This window comes from Triturus cristatus, chromosome 12, assembly GCF_964204655.1.
Source record: "Triturus cristatus chromosome 12, aTriCri1.1, whole genome shotgun sequence".
Classification (NCBI taxonomy): domain Eukaryota; kingdom Metazoa; phylum Chordata; class Amphibia; order Caudata; family Salamandridae; genus Triturus; species Triturus cristatus.
Window position 1 is genome coordinate 198,359,737 of NC_140595.1, and position 15,439 is coordinate 198,375,175.

The 15,439-nt window shown below is 46.1% G+C and overlaps 2 protein-coding genes across 13 annotated transcripts in view; one reads left to right on the plus strand and one right to left on the minus strand.

Annotated features, from left to right (window-relative positions):
- MTSS2 (MTSS I-BAR domain containing 2) overlaps positions 1–15,439 on the plus strand; it is a 331,653-nt gene that overhangs the window by 258,241 nt on the left and 57,973 nt on the right. For all 12 annotated transcript variants that reach the window (XM_085639831.1, XM_085639827.1, XM_085639829.1 and 9 more), the window contains exons 4-6: positions 3,416–3,500; positions 4,934–5,025; positions 10,468–10,542. In XM_085639831.1, the coding sequence (XP_085495957.1) occupies positions 3,416–3,500; positions 4,934–5,025; positions 10,468–10,542 (252 nt within the window). The remainder of the gene's footprint in view (positions 1–3,415; positions 3,501–4,933; positions 5,026–10,467; positions 10,543–15,439) is intronic.
- Positions 1–15,439, minus strand: part of IL34 (interleukin 34) — an 851,078-nt gene that overhangs the window by 116,572 nt on the left and 719,067 nt on the right. The window lies entirely within an intron of this gene.

Below are 15,439 nucleotides of genomic sequence, written 5' to 3' on the forward strand. Positions count from 1 at the left end.
AGCCTCCTCCCATCACCTTTTGTTTGTTTGATGTAACGTCTTAAGAAGCCAAAACTATGCCCAGACCTGGGTCCCTTGTGCTACTGGAACCAAGCTACACCCGACTTGAGAGCCCCAATTCAGGCAAACCCAGTCTTGGATTGCTTGTGTTTTAGCTCAGAGAGGACTTGGCTGGCTAGTTTTGGCTGAACTTTTCCTATTGCAGCAGGGTCAAGACTAATTTGCCTATATGGCTTGGTCTAATCTGAGGTGGCATGGTTATAAAAGAATGATGGGTTGGCATTTCCCCTACGCAGCCTATAAGCTGTCTGATACTGTGAAACCTCACCTCCATCCTCTGTAATGTCTGGCCACCAAAGTTGAGCGCCCATGTATAATGTTTTCCATTTTTGCCTCTGCCACCAGGCCCATTGTACCTCAATAAAGTTTAGGAAGCTGAACTCAAATCATACCCTGAAAGCGTGTGCTGTTCAAGCAAAGAGAAGCAGCTGCCTCAAGGGCGCCACCTTGAAGGGGTCATAAGCTGAGCCTTCTGCTTATTAAAGACAAGTGGTCCTCCCTCCTGAATAGTGGCCACGTCACCATTTCAGTTGGACTACTTTGAGCACCCGGTGCACAAATGGAAGGAAGCTGAGGTGCAGCAGATTGGGAATTGGGGTCGAATATGTGGCATCCTCACTACCAGGCAAAGCCTCAGGGATAACTGCTCTACTCTGAGTTAAGAGATGGGCTCTGGTACGTCACCAGTTCCTGCTCCAAGACTGAAGATGGAGCCAGTTTCAACCAGTCTCCTCTGAACCTCACCGTACCTGCCCTTGGCTATGTCTACCCTCTAGCTATTGGGTGTCTCACATGCCCTCTCAGTACAACACATGCCCCGCTACCTGCTTCTTATTATAAGGGTGGTATGCCAGCGCCTGTTTGTCTAGGCATTATTCCTATGTCTTTAGCATCACCTGTAGAATCCTTTGTTTCTATGAGGCTTTTGAACAAATCTGTACAAAATGTACAAATTGTCATTCACTCTTCCAAAATGTCTTCATGGGAGGGAGAGCTTGCTTAATCCCCCCAGCTAAATTGTCTTTAAAATGTATTCTATTTTGACAAAATGTGTATCTCGAGGTTGGTAATTGGCTTGCATACATGTCATGCAGCAACAAATGATGGTAGGAATGTTGAATTATTCAAATATTCACCCCCAGTCAAGAGATCTGGGTTAAATCCATGGTTTTTGTTCACTACACCACCCCAGTTTGGACCCAGCCATAGGCCAATCAGTATTGACCCTGTGCCTCATGGGAACAGTCCAGCCCGAACTGCCAAGCCAGGTCTTCCCTGGACTGGAAACAAGCATCGTGGGACAAGTTTTGGGGTTTCACCCCCTCTTCAGCCAGGACAGCTTGACTCCACTGGCACAGTGAGCAAGGGACCCACGTCTTGGCCTACCCATCCCCGTTAGGGCAAAAAGTGCTGCTTCGTTTCGTGTTTTTCATCCCAGGTTGTATCTTGCGTTGTTCATTGCCTTTAGTCAGTCTACGTAGATCGCAAAATATTCACTGGAGAAATAATGTCCAGGTCCTAGCCTGCCATCTGCCTCTAGTTTTCTTGCATATTCCTGGGTAAGAATAATATCAATACTCCAAAAAAATACAAAAAATGCTTTGCACGTGCACTATCATTTCACTATAGTGTACCGTGTTACCTGAAAATTACCAGGAATTTAAAACTGCTTCCATACCCCCCTCCCCACATTGTATTGCCTTTACAGGCGAGGAGCTTTACCCTGAAAAATACACTGAAGTTGGATTCAGTCTTCTGGACAAACTGTACTTTGTTGTCTGTGACTACCTCAGTGGGATACAGTTCCTTCCTGGAAAAATTGTCCATAAATGTTATAATTAATTCTGGTGTGTTTAGGGGGTGAATGAGAGGAAAATGTGCGAGAAGTCAAGTGCGCGAGGAGGGGAGTGTGAAAACACCACAGCGTGTCAAACTGAAGCTGTGACGGTTTGAAGCGTGACTGAGAGGAGAGAACAGTCAGTCAGAACCTAACAGAGAGGATGGAGAGAGCACACGGGTGAGAGGGAAGTACAAGAGGCTGAAGGGACTAGAATGGAAAGAAAAGAGATGAAAAGAGAAGAGATGGAAAGAGAAGAGTCGGAAAAACACGAGAGAAGGGAACCAGAAGTTAGAGAGCGAGCTGAGGGAGAGGACACATACAACAATCCAAAATGTTTCTTGAAAAATAAAGATGCTCATTTTTGGTTTGCTTTTGGCCTGGTGGCGGCCATTCACAGGCATTAATTCCTGGTCTGCCTATTGCGATGAGCGTTCCCCTTGTATGAACATGAGGAAGTTCCTGCTTCCTTCCTTGGCTTACAGTTATTCCTGTGAGCGTAGCTCAGTGAGTTTCTTCTTGAGAACATCCTCTCCAGTCAGTGCATCTGTTAGAAAGGAAAGGAAGACGTCCTATTTTTAATAAGCCGTTAGTGGAAGAAAATTAAACAGCAGTCTGAGGGCGCCATCTAGTGGTTGCACATAGGATGTACCAGTGATAAAGGAACAACAGAATTACTCATTTACGAGTCCGGTGACGTTTTTAGGTCTCGACTGACCCAGCGCATGCGCTGGTCTGGCGAGACTTATTGAGAGGGCTCCAAAAAGTGCTACCAGGCCAGCCTAGAGCTACAGTGCATGTGCGCGGGCGCGCGCGCCGCTTTTACCGCGATTACTTTCACTGTCGCGGCCGCTTTGATGTTTGATCGCGATCTGGATCACTTTCGCGGCCGCTTGGCATAGCCAATAGGTCTCGCTTTTGGATACCTTATAAGTACTTAGTTATGCAACTGTTGCATGGCTAAACACTTAGAAGGTCCCAAAGGCGAGACCTATTGGCTATGGCAATGCTTGTTTGAGTGGCGGCAAAACCAAGAAGCAACGATTTTTGCCTTTGCTCTGCGTCGTGCCGCTGACATCTGCTCCCTCTCTCTATACTACATCATCTCAGAAAGTGGTTTGGGCCGCGCGTGCTTTAGCAATGTTTCTTACATGCACCTGTGTTGTTTGTCCATGTCACATCTTATAACATTTCTGCCTCCACGCACAGAACTCTCAGTTGTCTTCTGATTTATGGTGTCTTGGTAGTTAGCGTGCTTAATAATCATTTCTACATTTGGCTCTAGCTACTGCCTCTTTGAAAAATGCTCTCTCAAACATGCCAACATTTATAAACTGGGAAGTGGGAGATTTTGAAAACAAATCCCCACTGACATATTGAAGCAGCAGCAATTTTAGGCAGGAGACACCTAAAATAAAGCAATTATTGACTCAAAAATAGAGTCTTTCGCCTGAATCGGGCATAGTGTTACGTATGCTATCATCCCATCCTCACTGACGGGTTTGCTTTGTTTTACAGGGGCTACAAGAGACATCGGCTCTGCGCTGACGCGGATGTGTATGCGGCACCGCAGCATCGAAACAAAGCTCAGACACTTCACAAAGTAAGTTTTGGGACGTGCTTAGGTGTGCTCGAGACGTGATATGGGATAGGATAGGTGGCCTGACCAGGGCATCTTTCTAAAGCAACATAGTCTAATGGAGTCTCCTTCAGGCCACTTTTTAGGTCTCGTCTACCAGACAGCTTAGGCGGCAGCCTCTAGTGGACCATATCAAAAAATGATTGACTGACCATTGTTTATCATAGTTTGGCTTTATTGACACCCTCATTTGCAGGTTTCTTATTCAATGGCTTTCCTTCCTCTATCTGTGTTTGTCCCTCTTTTGGAGCATTTACTTTTTACCATCCTTCTGATTAGCTAACTTATAGCCTTCCACTGCTCGCATTTAGGGAACTTCTCTTTTCTTTTTCTATTCAATACTCCATGAGAGTGCATGTGTTTTCTTGCTCTCTTTCTCGTGTAATGCTACCCTCTCAAATACCTATCACCGAGCTCGGTGTTGTGTCCCACCCCTTCCAGCTTGTCTATAAAAGCACAGCAACTGATATCTTTTTTCCAGGGTCTGACTTAGGATCAGACTCTATGGTTCATTTTTTTGTTTTTTTCTTCTCCTTCATTCAACATACTGGACAAACGGTCAGGGCTTGGCACACAAAGGCTTTTATGGCGCTAGGGAGGGGCTGGCTGCTGCACTCACTCAGCTGGTGTTTGAGGCAGAAGGGCTGGACTGGGTACCAAAACCGGCCCTGGCAATGTGCTTGGCCGGCCCTCCCCCAGGGGTTGGGGGGACGGCCAAGCTGTTTCCAGGACCGGATTCGGCAGGTTTTGTTACAGGGCTGATATTGCAGCTATGCTGCAAAAACGGCCCCCAGGGGCCCAAAACCGGCCCCATCCTGGTGGCCCACCGGGGTAATGCCCGGTGCCCGCAACGGCCAGTCCGGCCCTGGGCAGAAAGAGTAATGAGAATTATTGAAAAGGAGATGTCTTATCTCCTGGAGGGACATAAATATGCTCCCTGGGCTACAGTAGAGGACCAAATGGCTGGAGTATGTTTCAGCTTTGAGTCCAGTGAAAGGCATTGGCAAGTGTTTTCCTGTACATTTTCTTATTTTGTTAAATTCTGTTCGGTTTACTGAGTGAAAAAGTATTTGAAAAATAAACCATGGAATTAATAAAGATTACAATGATTGAATTTGAGATACATTAAGGTAGACGTTTGCTTTTCCTCCAGTATTTTTAAATGTTTTTGAATTTCATTTTGTAAAGATTGCTTTGCAAGCAAGCAGTGGTAATGCCAATAGCTTGGCACTCTCATTAGAAAGACGAGATCTGTTGGCTTTGCCAATGCTACTCTACAAACCTTGTAATGTTGACGCATCTTTCCTTCCAAGTGTACCCTTATTTCATTTGCAAGTTCTCTGCCAACTGGCCACAATGTCCGAGTTGTATTCTCATTGCGTTTCTTCCATTCTCAGTGCCTTGATGGAAAGTCTGATTAACCCGCTGCAGGAGAGGATTGAAGACTGGAAGAAGACTGCTACCACCCTCGACAAGGACCATGCAAAAGGTAACAAAGCACATGAGTCTGGAGGTAAGCCATTGGCATTGTTTCTTCAGAATCATAGGAAACAGCGGAAGTGACATCAGATGTCCTTTGACTCCCACAACATCACAGGACGCGACATCACATGACCCTTCAAGCTGGGGGTAACATGGGTGGCATGGCAGAGCCTTTCACTCTACTGAAAACAACAGATCGTACATTAAATATAAGACAAATAAACTAAAATGTTTACTAAGAGCAATTAAATGACAGGCAAAGGGGTCAGAAAAGAGCCAAATTGCATTTATTGTCATCTTTTGGGACCCATGATAAACGACCTGCCTTCACTGACTGTACAGCAGAATGTCTGCCGATCAGTTTCTTGCTTGTTCCTGTGTGAGGAGCTGCACACAAAATCTTCACCCGCTTGAGTGTTGGAGACTTAAGAGATGACAAATGATGAAGCATGTCACCTACGGTGAGTGAGGGAATTCGTCCTATAAAGGGATATGCCCACAGCTTTATGCTGTGAGGTTTAGTCATTGGTTCAGATCTGAGAGGTTGATACATTTTGAATATTACTTGTATACACTTTTTTCATAGTTTGTTCACTGACCCCAAGATTTCATACTGTTTTGTGACTTAAGAGATGGCCCTAGAGCGCCTTTAGCAACATATTAGTTCTTCGGATTGCCATGAATAGGGTAAATTCGGGATACCGTTGTGGCCGCTGGAGGAGGTCCACGAGGGAGTGCTCACATGTACCTGTATTCATCTCAAACAGCCTCATTTCATTCCTGCCTGAGACTCTCCTACATGAGATCCACCCGCATGCTGGCTGGAAGGCGTCTTCCGCCATAGATCCTTTCCAGAATAGAGCTGCTGGTGTGATCGCTTTACTGAACGAGGGCCTTTCGCCCCTGCCAAGTCCTACTTTTACAACCGCTTCCTTCCCAGAAGGATAGATTTCAAGGCATTTGAAAGTCTTCCTTCCAATGATTCCTGTGTAGGCAACCCAAGAAGGGCCCTTGGTGATGGCAGAGCAGCGTGAGCCTCCATGAGCTCTGAGGTATCGGTGATCGGCAATACCCACGCGCAGTGCCCTTTCCAAGAAGCTCCAGAGCGTTCCTCCATCCACGCCTCACGCTGATGGAAATCCTGAGGGGTGAAATGGAGCAACACCTTCAGACTGTACCCCAGACTATAGTGTTAAAAGAACGGAAATAAGATTGAACAAAAAGCCTCACATTCCCTTCAAGTGTGTGATTTCTGTCACGTTAAGTCATAGCATGTCAGCTAGAAGGAACTGGAAGAAGCTGCCCCACGGCATGTAGATGTGTCTAGCTAGGAAAAGGGTCTTTAAAGCGCTTTAGTAAAGTATCCTCTCACACTAGCATTAGTGTCAGAGGTAGCCTGATCCAGGGAGACGGATCTACTGATCGGTCTGTTTATGAAATCTAGCTACTGTCAACAAGGCGTGGACAGAGAGCCTGAGAGGATGACCCACAACCTACTGATGAACATCCTTTCCTGAGTGGACCAAAAAAGCTTCTTAGATACTGTTGGCTGCCTCAGTGGAAGTCAGTGTGAAAAGGGAGAAGCAGGGACCACCTACTCTAGATTCTGCATTTTGCCCACGTCGGAGGCTCTGCAGAAGATAGTCTTGGGAGACTCGGACAGACATTTTTCGCACATGTTAAGCAGGCCCACCAACAAAGCAAGTGGTATGGTATCAGAATATTACAGTTTACAGATTGTCTAACAAAAATATACTGTTCTAAACACAGTTTACTAAAAAATCGCCCTTTGGAGTGGAGTTAATAATATAAAAGCTACACTCCGTGGAGCAACAGGTTTGAAACTAATACTTAGTCCACAATATCTATGTCCAATGATATTTTTGTTATTGACATTCTGATATGCAGACCGACAGGTACTGTTAGGATCATGTTAGAGAGAAATGGCAAAAAGAAAGATCCTATTAGGAGGAAAAAGCCAGCCACATCGGCTACTAATTTGGCGGTCGACACAGATCGGGGGTGGTGGGGCGGGGATGGACGGGGGCTGTGGGGTGAGGGGATCAAAAATGAGAAAAGAAAAAAACATACCTTACCAAAGCGTCTCTCCTCCTCGTCCCTCCGCACACCCAGAACAGGAAGCACATCCAGGCTCCCCTAAACCAATCACAATGCTGCAATGAAGCGTTGTGATTGGTCTGAGCGCTGTGCGCTGTGTTCGACGCTCAGCCAGGGAATGGGAGCCTGGGCATGTTCTCCACCCAGGCTGTAATGCAGTTTGGGTGGGGATCATGCAAATTGCGCATGAATGTTTGGCTGCCCTGAGACGGCTGGCCAAACATTCATGCGCACTTACATAGTTTGCTCACCACTCCCCCTGCTCCTGTCGTCAGAGCAGCCCCGACCAGCAAAGCTGCAGCAGCAGGACAAAATAAAATGATAATAACCTTGAGTTATTATCATTTTATTTTTCCTTTATTTCATTGCTGCAGAAGGCCAGATCTCGGTGAATGAGTTGCTGTAGGCACCATGATCTCCAATTCTGAGCCTGTAGGTTCCCACTTGTCGCGCGTGAACCATCAGTCAACAGCAGATACGGACAGCAGTCCAGCCCCATGTATGCGTCATCTCTGAATTAGAACACTGACGTAATTCAACAAAAACACAAATTCTACCAGTCAAGGACATATTGTGGAAGGTAAGAGGGAGATTACCTGTAAATACAAACAAAACAGTGCAAACGTGGACTGTGCCCCCTTAAAAAAAAGAAGATGCTGAAAGACAAATACACAAACAGGACTTCTCAAAAATTAAATAAAAGAGAAAATGTTGATGTCAAGCCACATCAACATTTTATCTTAAACTTGTGCTGTATGATCCACTCTCAGATCCTCACTAACATGCAAACCAGCAGATGCCACAATTCTTTTTTTATACTATATAATTTGTTTTAAATGGAGACTTTGCACTTGATATCATTTCTTTTCCTCCGTGTCTGTCCCCAGTTCCTCCAACTGCGTTCTGGCTGTTCATTCATCCCGTGGTCGGCCCATTCCGTTCAATAAGAAATCATACATTTATTATGGGAACGAACTGAAGGGAACTCCTGGGGCTATCTGTGGTTGCATGCTACAGATTACAGGGCTGTTTTGACGTTCCTATTCCTATTATTTCTAATATTATCAGTAGCATTTACATAGAATACAGTAATGTCTCCGAGTGTCATGCAATTGAGTGTGTGACAGAACTACGATTTATCACCCGACATACTTGGTGCCTATATTATCGACCTCCTAAAATAAGAGCTTTCCCTTGGTTATTCGCCGATCGCTGCAGCAGGCACATGAACCCTTTGTCTTACCACCCTAGTCAAAGCTTGCAACTGTGTCTGTCAATTACTGGAGGTGTGCACGCGCCACACTTTCTGGCACCCCATATTTGTAGGTCTCAACTTGATGTATTACGGAACAACGCATGCCATTACAACACATGCCGTTACAACGCATGCCATTACATCACAGTTGTAACAATGTAAATGCTGTTACAACGCAGTACCATTACAAAGCAAGATTCTACCACGCATATACCTTTAAGGCATGCACGGTAACGTATATGTTTTCTTAAAAATTGTACAAGTAAGTACAAACACTTTTTAAAATATATATTTATATATATGTGTGTGTATATATATATATACATATATATGTGTATTGTTTATATATTTTCACACATAATTTCATAAGAATGTGTGTATATATTTATATAGATATATAATATGCATATATATATTAATTTCCTTAAAACCCCACAACCCATATCCGCCTTAAACCCTAAAATTATCCTTCCCATCCAAAAGACCATACCTACCCTGAAGCCTAAAATTACATTTGCCACCCAAAAACCCATACCCCCCTAAACCTTAAAATTACCCTAAAAACCAATGAACCCATACCAACCCTAAACCCTAAGAACACATATACACCCATATAAACAAACACTCAATACTTTCCTAATGCTTACATTTAAAACGCATATGCCTTTACCATTCATGCCTTTACAACAAAATTTGTTGAAAAGGCATGCGTTGTAAAATATTGCGTTGTAACGGTTGGCGCTGTAATGCACTTGCCTTGTTACAACCCTGTTGTAGTGGTAATGTGTTGTAACAGCAGTGTTGTAATGGCTGTTTCCCGTCTCAACTCATCTGCCTCCAGATGTCGACACAGGCCTAGGGGGTGGTCTCACACTCACACACTCACTAGTCTCCCTTGCTAACCGGTCTCGATGTTGTGTGGTACAGACCTTGGTTGCTTCAGCCAAGAGATGCAGTGGCGGCTCCTCCACTAAGCGGAGAAGTGTCTCCTATTGCTCAAAAAGAAAAAGAAAATGATAATAATGTATTGTTTTTATCATTTTAGTTTTCCTATTGCAGTCAGTGACTCTCAGGCAGGGGCTGGCCAGAGCAGGGAGAAGAGTGGTTTGCACTCCCTAAGTGCGCACGACTGCTTGGCCGGCCCTCTTGGGCCGGCCAAACAGTCATGCGCACTTTGCATCTTCCCCACCAGGCTGTAATGGAGAGCCTGTTGAGGAACATGCCCAGCCTCCCATTCCCCATCAAAGTGCCGAACCACGGCGCTCAGACCAATCACAACACTGCATTGGGAGCTCGGGTGCTTCCTGCTGCCGGACCGGAGACAGGAAGAAGAGGACGGAGAAGATTCGGTAGCCGGCCGGCCGTTTTCAGCTAAGGGTTTTCTTTCTTTTTTTCGTTCCACCACACCCCCCTCCCCCAACATCCCAGAACCAGTAACAGCCGCTACTGAAGAGATGAGTGCAGCATGATGGAGGCTATGCAACAGAAATGCAACAGTTCAAAGTTAGGACATCTTCCTAAAAGTCATACTGTAAACATGGCTTCAAATATCTGCTGGATGCCAGAACAATGTACTTTTCGGGGTAAAAAAAAAAATCAGGAATCTATCACCTAAATTGATGGTAGCGTGAATAAGACTACACCCTGAAATCTCACCCGTCAGGCTGCGGCAAAAGTGTGAAAGGTATACCATAAGTGATAATGGAGCCTTCAGTTTTCTAGGTGTGGTAAGCTATGAAATCTGACATCCAGTAGCCAAGGTGACATCAGTCCAGCTTGTTGAGGTTGTTGGGTTGTCAGGGCTGGTTGCTGTTATGGATTCAGAAATCCTCATGTGGGTGACCCCAACAGTCACTGGGTAGGTGCATGTGTATTTGCTGTAGCTGGAACTGTGTAAATGTCTCTTTTCCAAAGTTGAGGGGAGCCATGGATTATGGGCCCTGGAATGGTGGTAGGTACTTCATTACCCACATATTTGAGGGATGTATGTGATTTACTTAGCAAAGACCTAGCTGTAAAACAACTAAGAGTGGGACATTATGGTGCTATGCATTACCTCTTCTTCCATTCTTTCAGAGTACAAGCGTGCCCGAAGCGAGATCAAGAAAAAGACCTCAGACACTCTGAAACTGCAGAAGAAAGCCCGGAAAGGTAGGATCTACTGTGAAATCCTTAATTTCCCTACTGTTTGTCATTGTCACATCAGTTCTCATAGGACTCATTCCCTAGCCAAACAAGCCAAGCAAAAAAAGCCATTTGGTCTGGCATTGGCAGCCATTCTTTTTTAGCTTTGACAAAGCTTGTTTTGTCATGGTTTTTGTAAAACGTTATTGTTGGGTGTGCTTCTGGGTCCTAGTCAGTATAAAAAAAACATGGGCTGATAGCAAAAATATTTTTGATCTCTGTAAGCACACATTACCTTATGAGTCGCTGGCGCCAAAGAGACCTACTTTGTGTGCGGATGTGCACCTTGTGAAAGAGACGTGAAGTTAGCCAATGGCTGAAGTGGGCTGACCCACAGCAGTATGTCATAGTGGGCAAAAGAAAAATGGAATGACAACACAACAGACCAATGTCTGAAGAGGGCTGGCTGACAGCCCCTATAAGTAAGTATATTATATTATATATGGAATATGCTACTTACCAGTATGCATCTGTTCTTGGCATGTAGAGCTGCAGATCTACACACTTGTGCATAGATCGCCATCTGGTGTTGGGCCCGGATGTTTGCAGTTGTTTTTCCTCTTGGAAAGTCTTTGGGAGTCACGAGGTCGGTGACTCCTCCTTTGGATCGTATTGCGCATGGGCTTCGGCTCCATCCTCAGATTGTTTTTCGCCAACAGGGAAAGATGGAGCGTAGTAATAACAGGAAAGATGCCCATGTGTGTTGTATCTAAATAAGATAAACTGGAACAGATAAAGGTAGCCGGGGAGGCAGGTGGGCGTGTGTAGATCTGCAGCTCTACATGCCAAGAACAGATGCATACTGGTAAGTAGCATATTCCGTTCGAGGCATATGAGCTGCAGATTGCACACTTGTGCATAGATTATATAGCAGTACCCACCCTTAGCGGCGACCACCCGTATCTGTTGCAGTGGTTTGAAATAATGTTTTGTGTACAGCCTGGCCCACACTAGCCTGTTGCTTAGTTTGCACATCTCCACAATAGTGTTTAGTGAAAGTGTGCGGTGTTGACCATGTAGCTGCTCTGCAGATATCATCTAATGGGATGTTCCCTAAAAATGCCATTGAAGCCCCTATTTTATGTGTAGAGTGGGCTTTAGGGGGAACGGATAGTGTTCGTTTTGCTTTGTGGTAGCAAATCTGAATGCATTTGACAATCCACCCAGCTATTCCCGACTTGGAGATGTGGTTGCCTTTGTGTGGTGGAGAGAAAGAGACAAACAGCTGTTTGGTCTTACGGAAAGGTTGTGTTCTCTGTATGTAGTAGAGTAAGGCTCTTTTGACATCTAGTGTGTGAAGAGCTCTCTCTGCAACGGTCTGTGGTTGCGAGAAGAATACTGGTAGTTCTACCGCTTGGTTTAGGTGAAAGGGAGAAATGACTTTAGGGAGGAATTTTGGGTTGGTACGGAGAACAACCTTGTTATGGTGCATTTGGAGAAAAGGTTCTTGAATGGTAAGTGCTTGTATCTCACTGACCCTTCTGAGGGAAGTGATGGCTACAAGAAAAGCGGTTTTCCATGTTAGGAATTGAAGTTCACATTTGTTCAGAGGTTCGAAGGGAGGCCCCATTAGTCTGGTGAGAATGATGTTTAGGTTCCACACAGGTGAGGGTGGCAGTCTGGGGGGAATTATTATTTTAAGGCCTTCCATGAAGGCTTTAATGGCAGGTCTTCTAAAAAGTGATAGATGTTGTCTGTTTTGCAGATAAGCTGCTATGGCTGTGAGGTGCAGTCTAATAGACGTATAGGCTAGATTGCATCTTTGTAGGTGTAGTAAATAGCCTATGATGTGTTGAATGGACACATCTAGGGGATTGATGGTATTGTTGTGACAATAAACAACCAAACGTTTCCACTTGGCGGCGTAGCACGCTCTAGTGGTGGGTCGCCTAGCTTCTTTGATGAAGTTCATACAGTCGGGGGGAAGATTGAGGTAACCGAATTCTAGGATTTCAGGAGCCAGATCGCTAGGTTGAGCTGAGCTGGGTCCGGATGTCTGATCTCTCCATGGTTCTGGGTTAAGAGGTGTGGAGACAGGTGTAACTTTTGGTGTGGTACTACAGGTAGTTCCAGCAGTGTGGTGTACCACGGTTGTCTGGCCCAAGTTGGAGCTACTAGGATGAGAGTGATGGAGTGTTGTTGTAGTTTGCGCACCACTAATGGAATGAGTGGGAGAGGCGGAAAAGCGTACGCAAATCTGCCGGACCAGTTCATCCATATCGCATTGCCTTTGGACAATGGGTGTGGATATCTGGCAGCGAAGCTTGGGCATTTGGTGTTTATGTGGGTGGCGAAGAGGTCTATCTGTGGATGACCCCACATTTGAAAGTACGGGTGAAGAACTTGTGGATGTAGTTCCCACTCGTGGGTCTGTTGTGTCTGTCTGCTGAGTAGATCGGCCAGTGTTTTGGACTCCTGGGACATGTTGGGCCAGGAGACAGATGTTCTGGGGTATGGCCCATCTCCATATGCTCTGTGCAAGGTGAGAGAGCTGTGGAGAGTGTGTGCCGCCTTGTTTTTGTATATAGTACATGGCCGTCATGTTGTCTGTGCGGACTAGGACTGCCTTCCCTGATATTTGTGTTTGAAAGGCCTTTAGGGCTAAGAATATGGCTAGTAACTCCAGATGGTTGATGTGGAGTAACTTTTGTTGAGGTGTCCATCTGCCCTGCATGGTGAGATGTAGTAGGTGAGCTCCCCAGCCGGAGAGCGATGCGTCCGTTGTCAGTACTATCTGAGGAACCGGGTCCAGGAACGGTCGCCCTTTGGAAAGGTTTTTGGTGGTCCACCACTGCAGAGAGCGATGGGTACAACCGATTACCAACACCAGATCTGTTAATTGACCCTGGGCCTGGTTCCATTGGCGCGCTAAGCACTCTTGGAGAGGACGCAGCTGGAGTCTTGCGTGAGGTACTATGAATATGCAAGAGGCCATCATCCCGATTAGTTGCATAAACACTCGAGCTGGAAGGGAGTGTTGTGCCGTAAATTTTGCGCGTAGAGCCTGAATGCTTGTGATCCTGGCCGGACTGGGGTAGGCTAGCGCTTTTGAGGTGTCTATGGTGGCACTGAGGTATTGTTTTACGTGGGACGGTTGCAGATGGGACTTTGCGTGGTTTACCGTGAAGTCCAGTTGGTGAAGTAGCTGGATAGTGGCATGCGTGTGTTGTACACACTGGTTGTATGAACTGGCTTTTATTAGCCAGTCGTCTAGGTATGGGAAGACATGGATGTGTTGTCTCCTGAGGTGTGCTGCCACGACTGCTAGGCACTTGGTGAATACTCGTGGTGCTGTTGTGACTTTGAATGGGAGTACTTTGAATTGGTAGTGTTGGTTGTCCACTACAAATCTGAGGAACTTCCTGTGAGCGTTGTGTACAGGAATGTGGAAATAAGCGTCTTTTAGCTCTAAAGTGATCAGGAAGTCGTTTTGGGAGAGCAGGGGAAGTACCTGCTGAAGTGTTACCATGTGAAAATGGTCTGAGTGTATGTATGTGTTTAGGGGCCGGAGGTCTAGGATGGGCCGTAGAGTCTCGTCCCTTTTTGGTATGAGAAAATATAGGGAGTAAACCCCCAGATTTCGTTGGTTGGTAGGAACGTGTTCTATTGCCTGTATTTGTAGGATGGAGATTACCTCCTGCTTTAGTAATGTTAGATGTTCCTGTGACATTGGGCATTGTCTGGGTGGAATTTTTGGGGGGGTAGATATTAGTTCTAGGCAGTAGCCTGACCGAATTATTTGTGTTACCCATTTGTCTGAGGTGATGGTAGCCCAGACATGAAGGAAATTTTGGAGTCTGCCCCCGACCGGAGTGGGATGGTCTGGGGGGAGTGGAGGGAAGTCATTGGGTAGGTGTGGAGGCAGAGCGGGCGGTGTTTGTCTTGCCTCTGCCTTTATTATTGTTGCCCCTGTAGCCGCCTCTTTGGTAACCCCTTGTGAAGGTGGATTGGGTAGGAGCTTTATATGAAGTGGAAGCGGTATCAGAGGAGTAGCATCTGGATGTGCTCCGAAAGGAGGAACGGCGAAAGGAACGCCTGGGAGGGTGTGATTGTAAGGCTCCCATAGAGTTGGCCGTGTCCGTGTCTTTTTTCATCTTTTCTAGGGCCTCATCCACTTTTGGGCCGAACAGGTGTTCCTGGTCAAAGGGATGATTCAGGATGGAAGCATGTACTTTTGGTTTAAATCCTGAGATCCTGAGCCAGGCATGGCAACGGAGGAGGACGCTAGTATTGATGGCCCTGGAGGCGGTGTCTGCTGCATCTAGGGCACAACGGATGGAGGTATTAGTGATGGTTTTGCCCTCCTGAATTAACTCGTTTGCCCTATTTTTGTATTTGTCAGGGAGGTGTTGCATTATGGCTTCTAGTTCGTCATAATAGGTCCTGTCATGTCGTGCTAGTAGCGATACGCCATATGTTGGCAGCTTGTGATGCAGTGCGCTTTCCGGATGCGTCCAAGCGTTTTGACTCTTTGTCAGGTGGTGGTGCTTCGCCTAACGCCTGGGAGTTGGCCCTCTTTCGTGCTGTGGACACTGCCAGGGAATCTAGTGGTGCTGGCCTTCTGATGTAGGAGGGATCTGTAGGGGCAGCTTTATATTTCTTCTCGATGCGCGGGTTAATGACCCTGGCTCTGACTGGGTCTTTAAAGACCTCTGGCGCATGTTTTATAACCCCCTTGAGCATGGGCAGTATGGAGGTGGCCCTATGCATGGTGTCGAAAGTATCGAGGAGGAAATCCTCCTCCATGGGGTCGGTATGGAGATCTACCCCGTGATAGTGTGCAGCCCTTTGGAGTAAATGGTTGAACCCCAATGAGTCTTCTGGTGGGGATGGTCTCGAAGGATAGAGATCATCTTGTGGGACG